The sequence below is a fragment of the Styela clava genome, chromosome 10, assembly GCF_964204865.1.
Source record: "Styela clava chromosome 10, kaStyClav1.hap1.2, whole genome shotgun sequence".
Classification (NCBI taxonomy): domain Eukaryota; kingdom Metazoa; phylum Chordata; class Ascidiacea; order Stolidobranchia; family Styelidae; genus Styela; species Styela clava.
This window is the reverse complement of record NC_135259.1, coordinates 10,165,571-10,185,849: the sequence shown is the minus strand read 5'-3', so window position 1 is coordinate 10,185,849 and position 20,279 is coordinate 10,165,571. Positions and strand designations below refer to the sequence as shown.

General features: G+C 35.2%; 1 protein-coding gene and 1 pseudogene across 1 annotated transcript; both read right to left on the bottom strand.

Moving 5' to 3' along the window:
* Nucleotides 1-2: 2 nt before the first annotated feature.
* Nucleotides 3-2,654, bottom strand: LOC120337107 (ubiquitin-conjugating enzyme E2 A pseudogene; annotated as a pseudogene).
* Nucleotides 2,655-11,300: 8,646 nt separating this feature from the next.
* Nucleotides 11,301-20,070, bottom strand: LOC120337837 (pancreatic lipase-related protein 2-like). Its single transcript, XM_039405731.2, has 11 exons — nucleotides 19,742-20,070; nucleotides 19,250-19,509; nucleotides 18,986-19,165; nucleotides 18,778-18,904; nucleotides 18,580-18,696; nucleotides 18,083-18,187; nucleotides 13,635-13,756; nucleotides 13,324-13,471; nucleotides 13,074-13,200; nucleotides 12,605-12,799; nucleotides 11,301-12,460 (listed from the first exon to the last, which is right to left on the bottom strand). The coding sequence occupies exons 1-11, from the start codon at nucleotides 19,794-19,796 to the stop codon at nucleotides 12,115-12,117; spliced, it is 1,782 nt and encodes a 593-aa protein (XP_039261665.2). The 5' UTR covers nucleotides 19,797-20,070; the 3' UTR covers nucleotides 11,301-12,114.
* Nucleotides 20,071-20,279: the final 209 nt, after the last annotated feature.

Genomic DNA, 20,279 nt, shown 5'->3' with positions numbered 1-20,279 from the left:
TATCTGAAAAAACAACAAAGACATTAATAGCAATGTGCGACATAAAAATAAGGTCACCAGTGATGTATACACAATTCGATAATAAAAGCCTACCCCATATTTTACCAGAATTTCGCTTGTAAAAGGATGTGTGGTAATAAATTATACCATTATCCTAATTTACAAATGCTCTACACCTCTACTTTGAAAAATGAAATACATACACATAATAATTCAGTTATAAATTTTAAACTTGTAATTTCAAGAATAATAGGAAATATTATTATTAGTACAGTTGAGTTATATATTTACATTTTAATGGGAACTTTATTCAAGCATATTTAGTCATGTATAAAGAAGAATCATTCCTTTTAGAAATATTTTATATTTCAAAATATATCCTTTCAGGCATTATAGGGTTGACAACAGATAATAGGCTCACACGTCACACCAATAAAGTTTCAAAATGGTTGAAATAGATACCAATTCCTACCCATTCAATTCAAATATTTTCAATAATATATTGATTTCCAAAATACTTTTCTAGTTAAATAGTAAAACATGAGTCATCAGTGAGTCAGCTCATTTTAGCCTTCAAGGGATTATACCGTGAGCGAACCAAAATGAAAGACATATGGAAAAATGAGTTTCAACTTCTACAAAGCGATGGATGGGAATCAAAGTGTACCATTTATTATCAGATATGCCTTTATAATATGCATAGCGCAATAAACAATGACAGTGCGCCATGAACTTAAGGATAATGTTGTCTGACATAATTGATCAATTCCAAAAAATCGATCCAATAACAATTCATAAAGAATATGTTTGACAATTTATGAAACAAAAATTAAGAAGTGCACAGTTTAATCATACAAACTCAAAATGTAAATCTTAAAATTCCCCCGAAGAGGAAAAAAAGAACAACATTTGAGATAATAGCAAAAATCACTAATGTATAATATAATGACCCATAGCATGTATAATTGACTCACTCTCAAATAAGGCTGAATCCTTCTTGTCGAGTGAGTGTCAAGAATGGCCATTGGTAAGTTTAGTTTAGTAAACAGAATACAAAGGTATTGCTATTATACAAAATAAAAGTTTGAATGATTAAAAATAATAAAAATGACTGAATTCACGAGTTGCGGACACTAACTAACGACGATGACTTGGCGATGCGGCGCATTGTGCTAAGCGTTAGGAATACGCTCACAATTACCCTGCTTGGGTTCGCAGGTTCGGATCCTGTGAGGAATAATCATGTTCGAGAGGATTGTTGGACTCCTCGCCGTCGTAGGGTGGTTCACATTACCGCTGGTCGGTTACGGCTTCCTCCATCATCAAGTCCATGCATCTGGAGCAAATAACTGGCTAACTTACCCAATACCTGACATGGACAAGTAACAGGATGAGAGGCTGTGGTTTGCAATACGATTAAACCGTTTTATCAATTTTCCTCTTCAACAGGATAAATATATAAATGCTATCCTAACAAATATATTTCAGTAATGATTTGTCAGACTTGCTCATACAGACACAATTGAACTATTTTTACCTTAGAATGCAAAACTAAGTCAATATTGAAGTCCCTAAGCTAGATATAGACAATATAAATGATAAAAATAAAAGTATAGACCATATACGATAAATGCTAAATAATGACATAGAAACTTATGCTTTGCCAAAAAATAATAAACCAAAAATTTTCAGTGAAACTTTTTGGAATACTATTGCAAAATGAAATGATAATATAGAATGTACTTGACAGAAATGTATGGGAATTTATGGCAGGAAGAAAGTAACCACACAAATATTCTGGGGATTAATTAATACAGCCTGAAATCATTTAGATAAGTAATAGATCAATAATATTATGACGATTCCACATTAAGCATATTTATTCATGACAGACTTTTATTCGTCTGATCTATCGATGCTTGGCTAACATAAATTTGAAATAAAAGAATAATGTTTCTACCTACAGAATTCTGTAATTAACTCAATACTGAACATGCTATTGTCATATAATTGCGTACGATTATTAATAAATTCAATATAAGAATATGGGCAGAAAAAGAACATCATATTATCTAATAATGAAGTAAAAATGATACACAAATATAGCGGCTATCATGATTTGCATTCTTTCCAACTTTCTTCAACAATTACAGAAACTTTTTTTGCATAATCGATGCGACTGTCTTTATATAAAAGAGCAGCCTGATAGTTAGCAGGACTACTTGGATTCGGTTCATCAAGAAGTGATTGTATTGATGTTAAAATGGAAGAAACATTGTATGTTGGACTCCACTTGTTTTCCAAAATGTCAATGCATATTCTACCATCAGAATAAACATTTGGATGAAACATTTTTGATATGAATTTAACAGATGGAGGTTTGTTTGGATAATCTTCAGTAAAATCCATACTCAATCTGAATATTCCATGTTCGAATGGGGTTTCAGCAGGACCAAAAATAACAACGTCCCATTTCATGAGATTATTTTCGATAGGAGCTCCACTGATTCCTTCAGGAGGGTCATCAAGCATTCTTTTAAAATCCCTCATCAGTCGTTTTCTTGCTAATGATGTCATTATATTTGAACTATTATTATTAAATGATATGCCAACTGAAATCTAAAATGCAAATAATTCATAGAATGAATAAGCAAATTGTATTCCATAGGGTCTATATCAGTCGTTTTCAACTATTTTTGTGGAGTTTACCGCCAATGAAACATTTCAAGGCTCAAGGTATTCCTGTGTAACGGGTTTTTATTTTAACGTACGTTTCATCACAAATCTATCCATAATTGTAAGGCTGTGAGAAGAATTGCATAAACTATTAATATATGTATATATATTAACATAGAATCTCAAATTTGAACCTGTGGAATCCCTGGACCGTTTTGGCAGAACCCTAGGGGCTGCCGAATCTCGGTTGACAACCTCTGGTCTATAAATTACCGTGCCCCTTTTAAAAAATGTAATTTACAGTTTAAAATAAAATGAAAAGCAGGAGATTGCACAACATTATTATAGATATAATTAATTGTACAAGGGTTGAAGATTGAATTAATTGATCTGTCACAGAACTGGCTTGTTCGCTCCAGAAGTGTGTGTATTAATATGGAAGTAACTAATTTTGTTAATTACAGATTCACGTCCAAATCCGATAAAATAGCATTCTAGTCCTAAAACAAAAGACGTACAAATCAGCTCAATGCAAGTTTCTACATATTACCATTTAATCCCTTAAATTAAATGTAACGTCTCATTACCTATCCATCCGCATCCAACTACTAAGCCGAAAAAATTCAAATTTTAACAACCAACATTTTTTTTTACTTTTGCATCTAAAAACCAAATTGAACTGACCAAACCTAAAATAACAAATTAATCAAACATCTAAAATAACAACAATTAACAGCTAAATTAACCCAGAAATAAATTTAGTGATTTTTCTATGGCTTCTCTCACTATCTTTTGTACGATACTTTAACAAAAAATATCAACCATCATTGTGAAAACCTGTTAAAATTATAACCGAATACATATTGGATAGAAGTGACACAATCATCCTAGTGTTAAAGTCATTTTCACTTCATTAATAGACTCTCTAATTACTGTATTACCCTGGAGTTCAATTAATGATGATAGTGCCCTAAGCTATATTATATATTTATTACTTTCTACATAGTCTAAACGGCATGCCAAAATTTATTTCATCAAATATTCCCAAGTTTATGATGGCCTTAGCAAAACAGCAATAAGAGTGTGATAAAACAGTACGGTACAATTGTTCGATTCCAATTTCCAAGTAGTCTATTATAACAGTGGGGATAAAACTTTCCTCCATGATGCAATCTAGACGTTTGTATGGGTGAACCGGCACTGCATATTAAACTAAAAGGAAACGCAATGTAAAAACGAGCCCTTTGGATTCTACAGTATCATTCAAGAGTTATAGCAGGCCGCCACACGTCATGATTGATTTGAATCATGACCAAAACAAGCATGGCACAATGTGGCGCATCTGCCGTTGTGCCAGACACATTCATTTCAGAGATAAATTGAGTATTTGGTTTTATTGAACCAAATGTCAGGACATCTTGGAATTTGAGAACTGTGCCCTACTGTATAATGGGACTTCAGATTTTGTTATTTCTATAGGCCTACTACTGAATTTTCTCTTTACACTCGGCTCATAGAAGTTATCTTTTGTTGAACATTAAGTGTCAATAACAAATTCTTAGTGAATCTGTGACTTAGAAACAGAGCAGAATAACAATGTAACAATGAATAAATAAAATATTGAACATAACAATATCAGTGTAAAATCTGATGTGGAAGGGATACTGTCAATAATATAGTACTGTAGTATAATTCAGTAATTAAAAGCACAAATCAGAACTCAAAAGACCTCCTCGCGAACTGAAACTCCAAAGATCGTTAAATGATATATTTCATATTATTTATATTATTGCTTCATTGCCAGTATATCTCTATTTACTTAATTTTTCACAACTTCTTACAGTCTTACAGGAAAATCCTGGACTTGACTATGCTTTTATACCGAAATTTCTTAGTTTTTGAGCAAATTTTGTAGAGATTTTGTGGAAAAGTAGTTAGATTGGAGTGGTATCTAGATGTTTAAATACATAGACTTTCAGACCAGACGTTTTGGCCCAGCCAAACTCAGAAACTCGAGTGCTGAAGTACTTTTGTCAACGAAGCATTATGCGATATTGCAATAGACAGATAGAAGAGAATCAATAGAATATTGGAATAGTCTTATCGTGTTTGCGTTGGAATTTTTAGGTTCAGCTCCACTTTCGTTAATTATAATAATTATACAGTAATAATGAATGAAGGATTGATTTATATTTATTCACAGAAAATACACTTAAATCCATAGAGTTTTGTTTTTATCGCACCACGTAAAACACTGATCTGTTTTCCTATTTTCTATATTCATCAACAGCTATGGCAGTACGGTACCGGTATATCAATGAATGATATAGGCTATTTTAATCATTAAAACCCTGGAATTGTGAAATAAAACAAAGTACCGATAGTGTACGGTACCAGGGTAGCGAAGCGGAAAGCAGAAATACGGTGAGGGTAACCTAGCAAAATTCTAAATTAGCCTATCCCTAAATAAACCCAATAATACATGTAACATGATATATGGTAACGTACGGTACCGGTACCGCCTATGAAACACAAACCTATATGATTTGTAACTAGGTGAATGAATACACGGTGTTAAAGCTGTAGCTTATACACGGATACCCTACTTACAGACTTACCGGTACCGACCCGAATCTTCCAGTCACTTCCCGAAACTAGAAACAATTTGGGAAAGTGAGAAGAATTAATGACTCTATGTAAAAGTCGTGGTCACGTGACATAAGTGGTAACAAAGAATGGCCACTGTGTGGTGTTGTGAGTAAAAGTTGGCATTCTAAAAAATCGCAGACCTCATTCAATAAAAACCCATCCTACGCGCAAAAGAAAAGTGATGTAAACAAAACAATTTTAACATTAGCTCTTATCAGGGAATGTGATCACCAGAGCAGAAATTTGCATTTTTTGTAATTTTCTAGATATCTTTCATTGTAGACGTGGGCAGTTTTGAGGATAGAATATTTTTTACATCTTTTTTGATATTTTTATCATGATAAACATGGTCAAGATTTTTGATAATCGTTCATTAAAATTTTAATGAGCGCGGTGTTTCCGATGACGTCATTCTCGCTGTATCATGAGATTCTGCCAACGCGCCGTGCTCTGTGGGATATGCGCTGCAAATAGGATAGGATTTACATATTTATTCCGGGGGAGAGGAAAGCCGATAAGACGGCTTAATCATATAGCGAACCACGGCCTTTCGTTCGGTTACCAGGTCGGGTATGGGATTAGTTAGCCAGGTATTTGTTTTCGGAAGCATGGACTTGATGCGGCGCTAATTTCGCTTTGGGTACGATACCGGTACTGGAAGCGTTTAACACTGACAATCTATAACCCATACCATTTCTATCACGTTTGTTTACTGGTCTTACGCATTTATACCTGTACAGCTAGCAATCATTTACTGAAGGCATGCTGACGTGTTATTTAAACTACCGGTACCGTACCAAGGCTGCAAGAGGTGAAAACTAAATTCTTTAGTAAATAGGCCTACGAACAAAAATGTTGGCCAGCCTGCCAATAGGCAGGATCGGAATACAAAAAATATGAATATCTCCAACCTATAACGGTACAATACCGGTCTCATAACTAGGTTAAAAAACATGACGGAATACGAGAGAGAGATTTATTTCGTCAACCAGAATACAAGCATTGAATCAATAAAAATTATATACTAAACCAGCGTTTCCCAAACTGTGTTCCGCGGAACACTAGTGTTCCGCGAGCGTCTTCGAAGTGTTCCGTGAAAAGAGAATCAAAAATACGTCTAAAATGGTCGCCATGGCAATCTATGGAACGTGGAGTTGCCGCCCAACTAACCGGCGATATTGCGTCACCGTCGGCCTAAAGTGGACCAATTAGGGTGGGGTAGTGGAATTTTTGATAACCGTCGCTATTCTTCCTTCATCTTTGACTGGTTTTACTTCAAAATAATTTCTTATTTGGCCAAACTCTATTCAATAGATAAATAAACTGCAGCAAGTACTTCTATCTCCATTAGGCAAACACTATGTAATGGAAAGTAAACGACATAGAATGGTAAAATGAATGAATTGATTTATATACACAGTATTTAAATTAATCAACAATAAAACATTCATATGAATCAATATGCAAAATATTCAGTCATTTTCTAGGTATGTTTAACACAATTCTGTTAGTTCTCGCGGCGCATTTGGCAACTCGCCACTAGATTGAGTAGCGGTTACATTACGCCGTTTTTCTTTATCAATTTTATCCTTTCAACTTTTAGTGTTCCGCGAGGCGAGATAAAAAGTGCAAGTGTTCCGTGGACGAAAAAGTTTGGGAAACGCTGTACTATACACACAGGTATTCGGTATAGACTGGGGAGCGATACGACCATCACAGTCAGCTCCCCCCTGCCCCCGACGTTCGCTATCAAGATTCACAGGTAATTAAGATGTTTGAACAATTCAACAAAAAACGCTACTCCTTGGAGGAAGGGTTGACTGGAATATTTTTGGATTCGGTAAAAAATCGTAGTCCATTATTAAACCACTGCTTTTTTTGTATATTTACACTTAGTGGACACTTAGCAAGTACAGCAGTTAATTTATATAAAAAAAAATTGTATAATAATACTAAATCAGTAGAAGTCAGCTCGGGTATTCAAACATGTGATGATTGAAGTGAGAAAAAAATTTGAAATTTTTTATTCCATTAAACAACAATAGAAAAGGTACATTGGAATCAGTCAAGCTTCAAATGCTAATGGCATTAATGAAAAAAAACAAAGAATATGAGAAATGAAGACTGAAGTTTCCAACTAAGACATTGGAAGACGCTAGAATCTTATAGACTTGATAGTGCGGAAAGCCTTCTCACAATGCAGTAATAATGGAACATATATTTATAATATCATTTTACAGGCTTTAAGTTGAACTATATGTTTAATTAAAATATCTATTTTTGCTAATAAATGCTGAAAACCATTTATTTCAATCTGCTGAGTGATTAGGGTCAGAAATTTGCTGTAGGGACCATCACCAGGGCTGGGTTTACCAATCAGCTAGGCAGGCTGAAACATATCCAATAAAAACTAAAATAGGTCTTACTTTGAACGCCAGTTGTGGTCCTGGTAGCGGTACTCCAGTATTCTGTTATCACAAGCAGTTGGAGCGCATATCCCACAGAGAACGGCGCGTTGGCAGAATTTCATGGTATAGTGAGAATGACGTCATCGAAAACACCGCGCTCATCAAAATTTCAGTGAACGATTATCAAAAATCTTGACCATGTTTATCATGCTAAAAATATTAAAAAAGATTTTAAAAATATTCTTTCCTCAAAACTGCTCACGTATACAATGAAAGATATTCAAAAAATTACAAAAAATGCAAATTTCTGCTCTGGGGATCACATTTACTGATAAGAGCTAATGTTAAAATCGTTTTGTTTACATCACTTTTCTTTTTGCGCGTAGGATGGGTTTTTAATGAATAAGGTCTATTGGTGATCATTTTTTGAAGATGAAGTCTTCCAAGGTATGTTTGCACGTTCTTCTAATCAATGCAACATGTAAAAGCAAAATTGTTTGCAGTAATACTAATTACTACGCCTACTTGAAACCTTGCACTTGATTAAAAATACATATGTATACACATCATGTATAGCTAGGATTACCATATTACTGAAGCAAAAAACGGGACGGCGCGAATTGGTCATGCCAACCTTGGTTCGATTGCAGGGACTGAGTAATAGTTTAAAAATTTTCCATACCATTGTGGGTAGATTACGGGCATCAAAATTAGCTGTAAATCCTATTAAAATATCCTCTACTGCATATCTGCATTATCTGTGGCCCGCGTCACATTCGGAAGGTAATCAAAAAATCGCATTTCGTGTTGTTTCGTAATAAAAAGAATCAGAAAAATCTTTTGACATATTGTTACATCAATAATGTCACTGAATTGACTAGTGTTATGGCTAGCTGAGGCAACTAGCGAAGTTGAATGATGTGCTTGGCAGTCTAAATTATTATCTGGCTTTCTATTTTTTTGGTCGGGAATATGTGCTAACAATATAGGCATCATAGAAAACTAAAAATCGAATGCGGATTATATTATTCTGGGATGGCTATGGCTGATAACTATGTGTTTGCACAATAAAAGTGTTTGTTTTGTATTGCACTGTTTACCTATTCTTGGCCCTATTGTGGCCCGCGAACGATGCAAAAATAATTTTGTGGCCCGCGAAGCCGACAACCTTGGACCACCCTGCTCTACTGTATTGATCTTTGCTTCAAATAATGGAAATCGTACAACTCATTGAAAAACACCTTGTTTCCAGCATTTTGGGGAGTTAAATTAACGTATATTTCTTTTACTTTATATAATAACTATGACATAACAATTTTTTTTTATCTGATCTAGTGAAGTGGGACGCAAATCAGTGGTAAATCGGCTGCCTTCGTTAAAAAAACAAATTTCGTAGTAGTATTAAACAAAAAAAAAAAAAATTTATTCATGACTGTCATACTGCAAAACCGTGAAATTCAAGTCTGGGACGACAAAAAAACATGCTAAAACCGGGACTGTCCCCACTACACCGGAACGTATTTGGTAAGCACATGTATAGCTGTACTGAAATCAAACCCGTCCAATATAAGCTCCTAACGGAGAGAAATGATGATTGAGACCGCAACTGTTGCTGTTCACTTGAGAAAACATAGGAATCAACATTAGACGCCACGTGGTAAAGGTTGAAAATATGATTGTTATGTGCGAAAGAATTGCTGGGCGACTCCTCGCTGTCACATGGTGATTTACGACTTTATCGTAATTTCCAGTCTGGTACAGCTTCATCTACTCTTGAAGTTCAAGAATCTGGAACAATTATTAGCTGACTACCCCGCGGTTTGCCTCATAATTAATCTGAGCCATTTGGTCGGCCTTACTTCTGGACAGGCTGAATATGAAAACTCAATCTCATTTTCTAATCGAAATCAAAGTGAGTATTTTACATAGGAATATAAATCTATTGAGAAAAAGCACAGAAAATGATGAACTGGTAACGTTGGATCGGGATTCTCACAAGTTTGCTTGCCGTTAGGTGTCAATATTGTTTCACGGAGAATATATCCTTATAATTGTGGGAAGTGGTGGATTCTCGCTGGAGAAAATCAACGTTTTTACAAGAATACGAAGATATTACGCCACCCTTGTATTGTCGAGTGATATTTCTAAGTCTAAGGCATAGATGCTGCAAACGGCAACTAGTTTTTTTATGACAAAAGTAGATATATATGTACGACCTAACGTTAACACTTTTAGTAAATTCAAAGATCGGACTGTTTTAATTGAAAAAAAAAATTAATTGCTCAATTAAAGGCTCATTTTTTAGAAGATACAAATATTATATCACCGTGTATTTAGTCGTGTAGGAAGATTAGCATTATTAAAACGTCCAAGTGATATTTGGCAAATTTCAGTGAAAAGTAAATTCAATAAATCTTCTCACATTCCGTAAATTTACAGAAAATTGATTTCTAGACATGACCTTCGGCTTTAAAACATTTTAAATGTCAAATTTTGATAACTAACTTGTTAAAATCTGTTGATAGAGCAGTAAATTTTATGGCATAGAATTATTCCTCCACTTCTATGTAAATACGCTATGACTTAAATGAAATATCGGGTATAACAGGTTTTTATTTCGAAAAAAAAACACTTCATATTTTTATTGTTCTAACTAAGCTAAACAATCTAAAACAACAAAGGAAAGAGATCTGTACAATTCTACAACAAAAACATGGGACTTTTATTGGTAGTACGGAATAGTCCAGCAAAAGGTGACAAGATCTACAAATCCCCACGGCTTTGAATTCACGACGATAGGAATGTTTCGCCTCTTCATATTTTCATGCAGATTACTGATCTAATTATAGCGAGACATTGTTCTAATCTTACACCATATGTGGATATTACTTCCCAAATTTAAAACACGATTTGAAAAGCAATACACCTAGTTTGTGAAAGAAGTTTCTGAATACATAAGATAAAAAAGGGAAAACACGTCCATATGCATAGAATAGTGGATTTATTAAATTTGGAGCCGAAATACATAGTGAACTTGAATATTCGCGTTGTTCTAATTAGTGGAATTCCTTATATATTTCTCCAATGCCGTTATTAGAGGCTAGGCAATGTATTAGGGGCTAGGGAGAGGCAGCCAAGCTGTCGTTTCATCCTCAACCTATCGGAGAGACGTTAGCTGATTTCCAAAAAATGACCTGTAATGAACCGTCTTGAATATAGCCTCAACTATGAGAGCACGGTTCCTGCCCACCACCCACCCAACACCTATGGTACGAAGTCTGAATCGGATCATTTGTCCCCATTATCTATTTTCGGAAACAAAATTGTTCCCTGCTGCGCCATAACATCCCTAAATCGGCACGTGTGGACTTATCACAATACTATAAGTACTAAGGTTACAAAATATTTTTGGCCTCAAAGGCAGCGCAAACAATCGCTTTGATCTGAACAATGAAGGGTTCACATAGGGTGGGGACGGACGACGAGTACGAGAAGATTTTCTTTGTAAAGAAAAGCCGGCCTACGTAAAGTCAACATTCTATCTCGAGACAAAGTTCATCACGCAGCTTATTAAAAGAAAATTTTTATTAAAAAAAATCACATCAGAAAATCGGACGTAGAGGCAACTACGATAAATCAAAAGTCAAATTGAACTAGGATGTGTGTGAAAAATATATTACCACAACTATTATATAATATTGTGCTGATTACTTATACAGCATGGAAAAAATTGATATAATCTATAATCGGAGCAATAACGTTAATATTTAATTCCTACAATTTTCCTATAAATTTGCGCAAGAAAAAAATGAAATGAAGCAAGTCGAATTCACAGTGACCAAGTTCGTTCAAGTTCTACAATCGACGATTCCCTTATTTAAAAAATATTGTATCGTAAAGATCGATCGCCAGTTGGTACAGATGACATTCTTTGCGAGCTTGGCTGACCAATAAATAAATAAATAGAAGAAAAAAATGATTTTGAAAATGAAAATTTAATAGTAAGGGCCAAAAAACAAAAATTTTAATAAATAAATAAATAGCACAGAAAATACAGAATGGGAACTATTCACAAATTCAATGGGACAAATTTTATTTATATAGAATAAATATTTCAAATGCAACAGTAATAATTTATTTTTAAATAAATAAATACTATCTAACACCGTGAGCACCGTACCCAAACTACCGATTATGCGCCTGAAGCGGTGTTGAAAAAATGAAAGATTCCCTAAAAAAGTAATAAGTGACAATATACAGATGTTGCGTGTTCTTATATACTGTCACCAAATTTGCTATACGAGGGGCTAGGTATCAAATATTGACATGGCTGGCGTCCCCAACTTTGTAACAAATTTGATATATTTCACGTTGAAAACGATCACGTGTCATGAGAATTATTTAAAAGTTCCGATTGGATTTGATTATCATTATTAATATTGTCTTTTTCTTCTTTCATATGCTGCCTTCTGTGATCGGCAACTTTGCTTAATAATCGTCCTTTATTAGCACTGTGTGCATTATTCTTGTGTCCCGGTGAAATCACGGGCGGTACCACCGTGGGAAGTCTGGGTGCTTTTGTTTTTGCTTGCGAATTCATGCTTTCCGGATGCCGCGATCTGATGTACGATTTTCGGAAAAGTTCTTGAGTTGCACCAGGCTGAATTTCGATTATGTCTTTGCGTCCGTCGCCGTTTTTATCCATTTCCAGAGGTAAAAATATGTGCCTGAAACAAAAAGAAAATTTATTATTATTTATTATTATAAAAAAGTGAATTTGACAAAATGCAACATCCACAACGATTATATTGCAGTTTAAAAAACGAGATAATTTTTAAATTTTCACTTAAACTAAATTTTATCAATCTTACCTCTTTTGTGCCATTGCATCGATGATTTTAACCCTCTTCAAATAGACGTTTTCGGTCGAACAAAAGAAATAAGTCCAACATGTTGGTCTTTCCCATCGAAAAGTGACGCGATCGACGTGGCCGATATCTTCGCTGCATGAGTGGCTAACCAAAAACCTGGACGCTTTTCCGGGAACAATGTTGAAAGTCACGCCACTGTAGATGAAAAATAAACAAACCGAGGTCAGACGAGGTTAATGACTGAATACCACAACTTAATATACTTTAAATATTGAATACACAAATATTTCAGATAACGAGACATTGTCAAGGTCAACAAATTTAACACAAAATTTTCATCACGCCATTTTACACGCAGGTTACATTGGGTCACAGTCGAGGAGAAAATGTAATCCAATTATAAAATTGATGAGTATCGAAAATACAATATACAATTAACAAACGCTAATTATGAGTTAGGCCCACTTACTCGTTGAGTGCGAATTCCTTTGTACTGCCTTTATCGCCATGCAATGTCACATAAATGGAGCCTCTGAATCCGGCTTTAGTACTGCCAGGCCCTTTACGCCAATGCAACATCACTTGGTAATGTTTTGCTGAACAGACAAAAAAGGTATTTTACTACTAAGCTTGCTTATAAGAGCGAGTAAAACAACCATTCACACACAATTTGAGGATTCGTTTCGATTTGAGAGAGTAAAGCAATAAAAAAAACTTACCACAATAAGGAGCGGCGTCGCTGGTATCGAGGTAGTATTTCACTTGTTTCTTTACAGTAGGTGGTTCAGCCCAGTAACCCATTTTGTTGCATCGATTTTTGCCGCCTTTTTTAGTTTTTCTGCTTCGGCATCGCACGCATCGTCCCTCCTGAAAAAAGAACAAAACTTGCCTTATTCCACGAATTCGTAGGCAAACAGATAACAAACTTGTGATCAAACAGGTGCAAGAGCGGATATACTGCAGCTTAATCGTATATTGGAACTCCCCAAAACTCCCTAGAATATAAACAATCATAAAACTTTTATCTAACCTTGAATTGTTGATAGCTTGGACATCTGTAAGCGGCGAAATCACATTCGTCGGTTGCGTTGATGGTCTCCATGAAGAGTTTCGGAGCTCGGATGTGATCACACACAGTCATGTCTGTGACGGCTGAAAACGAAAAATATATAATCAGCATATAAAATACCTCGATATACAAGAAAAGGCAATAGAGTATTCAGTTGAATTTCGATCATTACGTAACGAAATATAAGTGAAGTACAAAAAATAAGATACAAAATGAGATGCTTAATCAGGATTCGAAATCACGATATTTGAGATACATGTCAAGATACGGAACTTCGAAGGTTTCCGTTTTCCTGCCTCATGGCTTTATACGTGAGAAAATGCGTCACGTAATTTTGTACTACAGGCGTTTTTATCCTAATGGCATGATACAATCGTACCATAGTAGTATTACTTGACCGATTATAACCCCAAACGTGTCCCGAACGATCGTTGCTATGATACGAAAAGCTCAATGGTCGGTAATCGTCGAATGGTATGCCAAACATTCCGCTGTTTGTTCCTGGATATTTTTTTGACTTGCGATAATATTTATGAGTGGGATAAATTCACATTGTTTCCGACAGGAACGGCACGTTCACACCGCAAATAAATTATGTATTATGGAGACATTCCAGAAAACGACTGCAAAAGTCCCAAAGGGCCCATATGTTAATGACAATATTAAAGGTATATTTTAAAACAATGCCGCATATAGACATGCGAGAAGTTCATTTTCCGGCCACAAAAGATATCTGTAAAAGTGTCTTAATTGACAACGAAACGCGATGACAAGCGGGTATATTTTGATATAAAGCAGCGATTTCAAACAACAATGACCTTAAGTTAGCAATAAATAAAATACCGAGAACCGTCTCATTTTACCGGCGTTTTAATCTAGATTAGCTTTTCCGTAAGCATAAACATCAAAACACCATGTAGAACGCACGCTGTTATCATGAAAATATGTCATGATAGTAATGTGATTTTTTGTGGCTATACGGTTGTGCATTTTGTAGACAGTAGACACAACGCATGCTGCAACGAACCTAATTGACACGACCGCTATGAAATCAACACTCCTACATAACAAACGTAATACATTGGCAAATGTCTTTCGAGTTCTTTAAAAATTAACAGAAGCTAGTTTTGTTAACCATGTAATTAAGTGTACTAGGTGAAGTATGGTGGCCCATCGTTGTCACGTGTAAAATTTAAAAAAAAAATGAAAAAATAAAATGAAAAAGCGAAAATAAAAAAATAGTTGTGAAAAAACATGAAAATAATTGAAAAAAAAAAATTAAAAAAAAATTTAAATTAAAAAAAAAAAATTGAAAAATAAAACAAACAAAAAAATTAAAAAAAAAAAAAAAATTAAAAAAAAAAATTAAAAAAAAAAAAAAAATTTGAAAAAAAAATTGGATAAAAAGAAAATAAAAAGGTTGACAACGATGGTCCGCCTCGTGGCCCATCGTTGTCACGCGTTTTTATTTTTAGAAAATTTGTTGCTGCTTGGGACCAACGTTGTCAGACTTAATCCTACACGCACAAATGTGTTTCCTGGGTTTCTAACTCACTACTGATTTTCATGACCAATATCCAATAAATTCAACATGAAAATGTTCTACAAATTCTCCATGCTACAAGTTCAACCACAAGCAATATATTTATAATAAGGATAAGAGAATATAGAATTGGATACGAAAATTTGTTTTTACGTGTAGAAGGTAATTTAATTGGAAAATGCTGCTTAACTGCTCAGACACTCGTGCGATGCCGGTACGGTATCGTCTGACCGTACCGGTACCCATGCAATCACTCGTGAAAGAATGGGAGATGATGAGTGATTGTATGGCTACCGGTACGGTCAGACGCAAAGCGACTATAACCGACTACCGGTATTTGGTAAGACGGTACGGTACCGGCATCGCGAGTGTCCAGACAACTGAGTAGTTAAGCAGCATTCTCCAATTAAATTTCCTTTATACACGTAAAAACAAATTTTCCGAATTTTCGTATTCAATTCTATATTCTCTTATCATTATTATAAATATATTACTTCTTGTTGAACTTGTAGCATGGAGAATTTATAGAACATTTTCATATTGAATATTGCTCAAGAAAATCAGTAGTGAGTTTGAAACCCAGGGAACACATTTGTGCGCGTAGGATTATGCCTGACAACGTTGGTCCCAAGCAGAAGCAAATTTTCTAAAAATAAAAACGCGTGACAACGATGGGCCACGAGGTGGACCATCGTTGTCAACCTTTTTATTTTCTTTTTATTCAATTTTTTTTTTTTAATTTTTTTTTTTTTAATTTTTTTTTTTTTTTCGTTTTTATTTATTTATTTTTTTTTAATTTTAATTTTTTTTTTTCATTTTTTTTTTAATTATTTTTATGTTTTTTTACAAAAAAATTTTTATTATCGGTTTTTTATTTTATTTTTTATTTTTATTTTCAATTTTACGCGTGACAACGATGGGCCACCATAGTGAAGTGTTAAACCGAGTGTACAAAACCACTAGAAAAGCCAACCGCAAAAACAAAATGGCGGCCGTTATTTAATCTTATTGGCTCGTTATTTATGTTCAAATAATGACTGCCGCCGGTTCCGCGCGCCAATTCATCCTACATGTTGGGTTACTCGACTGAGGTTACAATCGTACACGACTTAATCGGATGCGTTTACCAATACTCAGTATTGTATGAACCATTGATCAAAGCGAACTCTCGGCGCCATTAGCGTTATTCACCGATTTCAAAGAAAAGTCAAAAATACTTTTCCGCTGTTAGTCTGTTACTGCTGTACATTCAGTATGCTTGGTTGATTATCCCAGGAATTTTACCAGACACGCTTGATATCCCAACTTACGGGTGGAGCGTTTCGCTCACAAACCAAATAAAGAACGCTCTAAGGTCACGAGAATTTGTGTAAATAGTAGAGTTGGAAAATTACCGGGACCGTAAAATATTATAGCTCAACCAACTGTCGATGACAAGGCACTCGAAGGCGACATTCCATAGTAAGAATGACCTCGCGTACACCATTCAATAATCGCTAAAGCGTAACCATGAGCGCGAGCTTATAAAATCGCGTGTACCAAGGTAACCCTGTGGAAGGCAATGGTAGAAAACGCCAAAGGCCTAAACCTAAATACATTTATAATTTTAAGCACTTGGTTTATCGAGGAAGCCTTACAGAAATGATCGAAAACTTGTTTCGGTGAACCATCCACCACCCGGAGGCAAATTATTATAAGTATATCGAATCTTTACTTCAAGGACGAATATTGTTGTGTATACAGTATACTAATATTTGCTAACTGTGCCGAATTGTAGTGAATTACTTAGCGAGCGATAAGCATTATAACGCATTAAAATAAACTCACGTCATATATTACACGACTTCCGAAAACACATTCAAGATAAGACAAACATCAAATTATCTTTTAAACATTGCAATGATACACAACGGTGAAGCGTAAGACTGACCGACTATTGGTTGACAACTCCTGAGTGATAGTGGGTAATCTTTGACCCACATTTAAAGGAAATCGGAGTATCGCTGTCTTCCAATAGTCATTTATGAGAAAGTGTCTTCCTATCATTTTCAGCGATTGTTAAGTGTCATCAAAAGAGTTTTGGTAACCAAACCAATGAAACCACAAATATAAAAGACACGTGAATGGCCGCTGAGTATTATATACACAAAAATCACGAGGGTGGTGGTTTTGTATACATTGGAAACCTATTTGAATTATGATTCACGAGGCCGGAATTTTCAAAAATCGTACGAGAAATCACACCACTGGATGAACATTAATCACGCGACTCATAGTTTCAAAGTTTACTATTGTTCGTTGGCAATATTGTGTACTTTATTATGTGTATTAAAACTTTACACTAGAATAAACACGAATGTATGCAAATTTAATCACACTGGTATATGCGTTATGCTTGCAATATCCGAAGAGATACAGTTTCATTTTTAATTAAAGTGAATTCATGGCAACCCAAATGGTTATTTGTAACCGACGAGGAATTCGTAAATTAGACCTTGTCAATAAGACGACTTCACATTATTAAAATCACGATCTTGAAAGCGATGGGTGGGGCTGAAATTGGATTCCGATTGGTCGACGAAACACTGTAATCTGATGTCATTGAATGACGTAAAGGATTCCGCGCGAAGGACGATACATGGTCGTATGATCGCCTGGAACGTGTCATGGGACGTGATATCCCATATATATCCCATCGCGATTATAAAATCAAACGGCATTTTGATATATTTAGAACAGTACCGAACATATTACGTACGAGTCGGTACGGTCGTCGCACAAATAACCTGGTGCCGATATCAACAATCCTACAATAAACTCGTTGCACTTACAATTTCAATACATAAATAGTTCGAAAATACCATACCTGATACGAGAGAGGAATCTGAATTCCATGTTGAACATCCAGGCTGACTCGCGCCCCCGTTGGGATAATAATCAGCATGGCCGATGTTGCGATTGAGACCAGAAGCTGAAAAAAGGATATTCATATAATAAGAACTGCTAAATTGTAATTACAAAGTCACCTATAGGAATTCACATAATACTATATATTAAATTGTCCAAAGTTCGAAAAGTATTATAATATCCAATTACCGAAAGAACAATAACGCAAGTTTTTTATACCCCATGCAATGTTCCTTAACACGATAAGTTTATCAAAAACATTCTTCCAACAATGGATAATGATTTGACATTTTTGACACTGTAATAATACACCACAATGAAATTCCAATTTGTGTTGTCAAAACGGACAAAAATACTTTCATATAATTAGTACTACTATATCTCACATTCAAAGGAGAACATAAAAATATTTAGATTCTAAACAAAGACGCACAACAAATGTAAAATATGACCCACCTACTACGAGGAGCGTTTTCATATCTGTGTGTATAACGTCCACGAAATGGGCGTCTATTTTATCCAAGCGTACATCTGGCGAATCGAAGTTGAAGCCAGGGTTAGCTGGATCAAGTCCTGCAAATATTCAAATGAATAAATATTATAACATGTATGACCAGCTTCCATGATTGAAAACCATATACCAAACCAGCGTACCTGTAATTCGTCCAATCTTATGGTCGGGATCGTGTCTTATCAACTCTTTGCCGGCAAAACCCGCAACATGGGCACCTAAGCTGAATCCGATGATGTGCACGTTTTTAGGATCGTAATTGTGAACAGCCTACAAAATTAAATAATATTTAGAAAACAGAAATTACATATTTGTATAGTACTAGGAATTTCTATAATAGTACTAACTAACCATCATCGTCCGAATCAAATTAGCAATTTGAGCGCCGACGAGTCGTGTATTGCCCACTGCTTGATCGTATGCAACTGCGGCTCCTCCGACCCAATCAACGACAATAACATTAACACCATCTTTTGCCACGATTGTTTGTGTCATTTTCGTTACCCATTTGGCAACATCGGTAGTTGTAGGCTGTAAGCAATAAGTAATTTATTAATATATCGTCAAAAGTTTGAAAGTATCAGTTTTAAAAAGAATATAGTTAACAATTCTTACAGCGAATCCGTGAACAAGTATTTTGGTTTTCTTGGTATGATCGAAGTTAGAATTTGCAACTGCTGCACGCGTGTCGTTTATCGGTTGTTGTATAGTAGAATCCGGTAGGGTGTGAAGAAAAAATTTAGTGTTGATACGTTCCGGTGAAAACGGGAGCGGCATGTTAATAGCAGTGTGGAATGGTCGGAAACATCCATAGACACCGTAACATACAACTCCATGCGATTCAATTCTAGAGTGAGTTGCAAACGTTGTTTGTACTGAAAGGTAAAATTATTGAATTATAAATAATCCGGATATACGATTATGTCGTCTAGGTTAATACATATTATACCGAATAAATTGAACGACTATCGAGCTAGGTCAATATATGACGGATAAACAAGCGCCAATTTCCGCTTGTATCACTGCATCATGCGCCTGTCAGCCTGTTAATGTTTCTTAACCATTGTAGGTAAACAGTAGTAACGTTAGTTACGTCAATCAACTTACCCAATAACAATAATTTCCAAAGGAAAATTTGACCGGGAATCCAGTAGTCCGCCATGCGATAAATTATGTGGTCTCGTTCAATGAATTGATAATACTCCGCTTGTCTCGTAGACCGGCTTTGCCACGTGTCCGATAAATCCGCGGGTAGTTTTCGTTTGTTTATGGGCTAGGTATGAATAAGGTGTAATCTGTGTCAATCAGCACACCTAGTAGCCAAATTAAATAAAAGAGGTTACGTTTAATACGTTCTCTTTGATTTTGGTGGAAGCGGCGTAACTTTTAGAGCCGAATAAAGAGCAATAACTTATAATCTGCAAATATAAATTACAATATGTTAATACAGAGTCACTAGGGATATCCTGAAACTATGTGATTACCTCAACAAGAATAAGCTGCCTCAAAAATGCTTTCGTGCGTGCGTTTTGTCAGTCTGTGATCACGGTTGTAACACGCGTTGTGACGCCAATTCGTGACAGCAAACGCAGCTTTTCCTTAAAATCAAAACATCTGTCCGTTTACGCCACATCAACTTGAACAT

Bases quoted from the DNA above. Each gene is read 5' to 3' on its own strand.
- LOC120337837 (XM_039405731.2), bottom strand. From the start codon at position 19,796: ATGGCGGACTACTGGATTCCCGGTCAAATTTTCCTTTGGAAATTATTG. The intron at 18,905-18,985 runs GTTAGTTAGTAC...TTAATTTTGTAG, and splicing joins ATTTGATTCGGACGATGATG to GCTGTTCACAATTACGATCC. The intron at 12,800-13,073 runs GTAAGTGGGCCT...TTTCATCTACAG, and splicing joins AAGGAATTCGCACTCAACGA to TGGCGTGACTTTCAACATTG.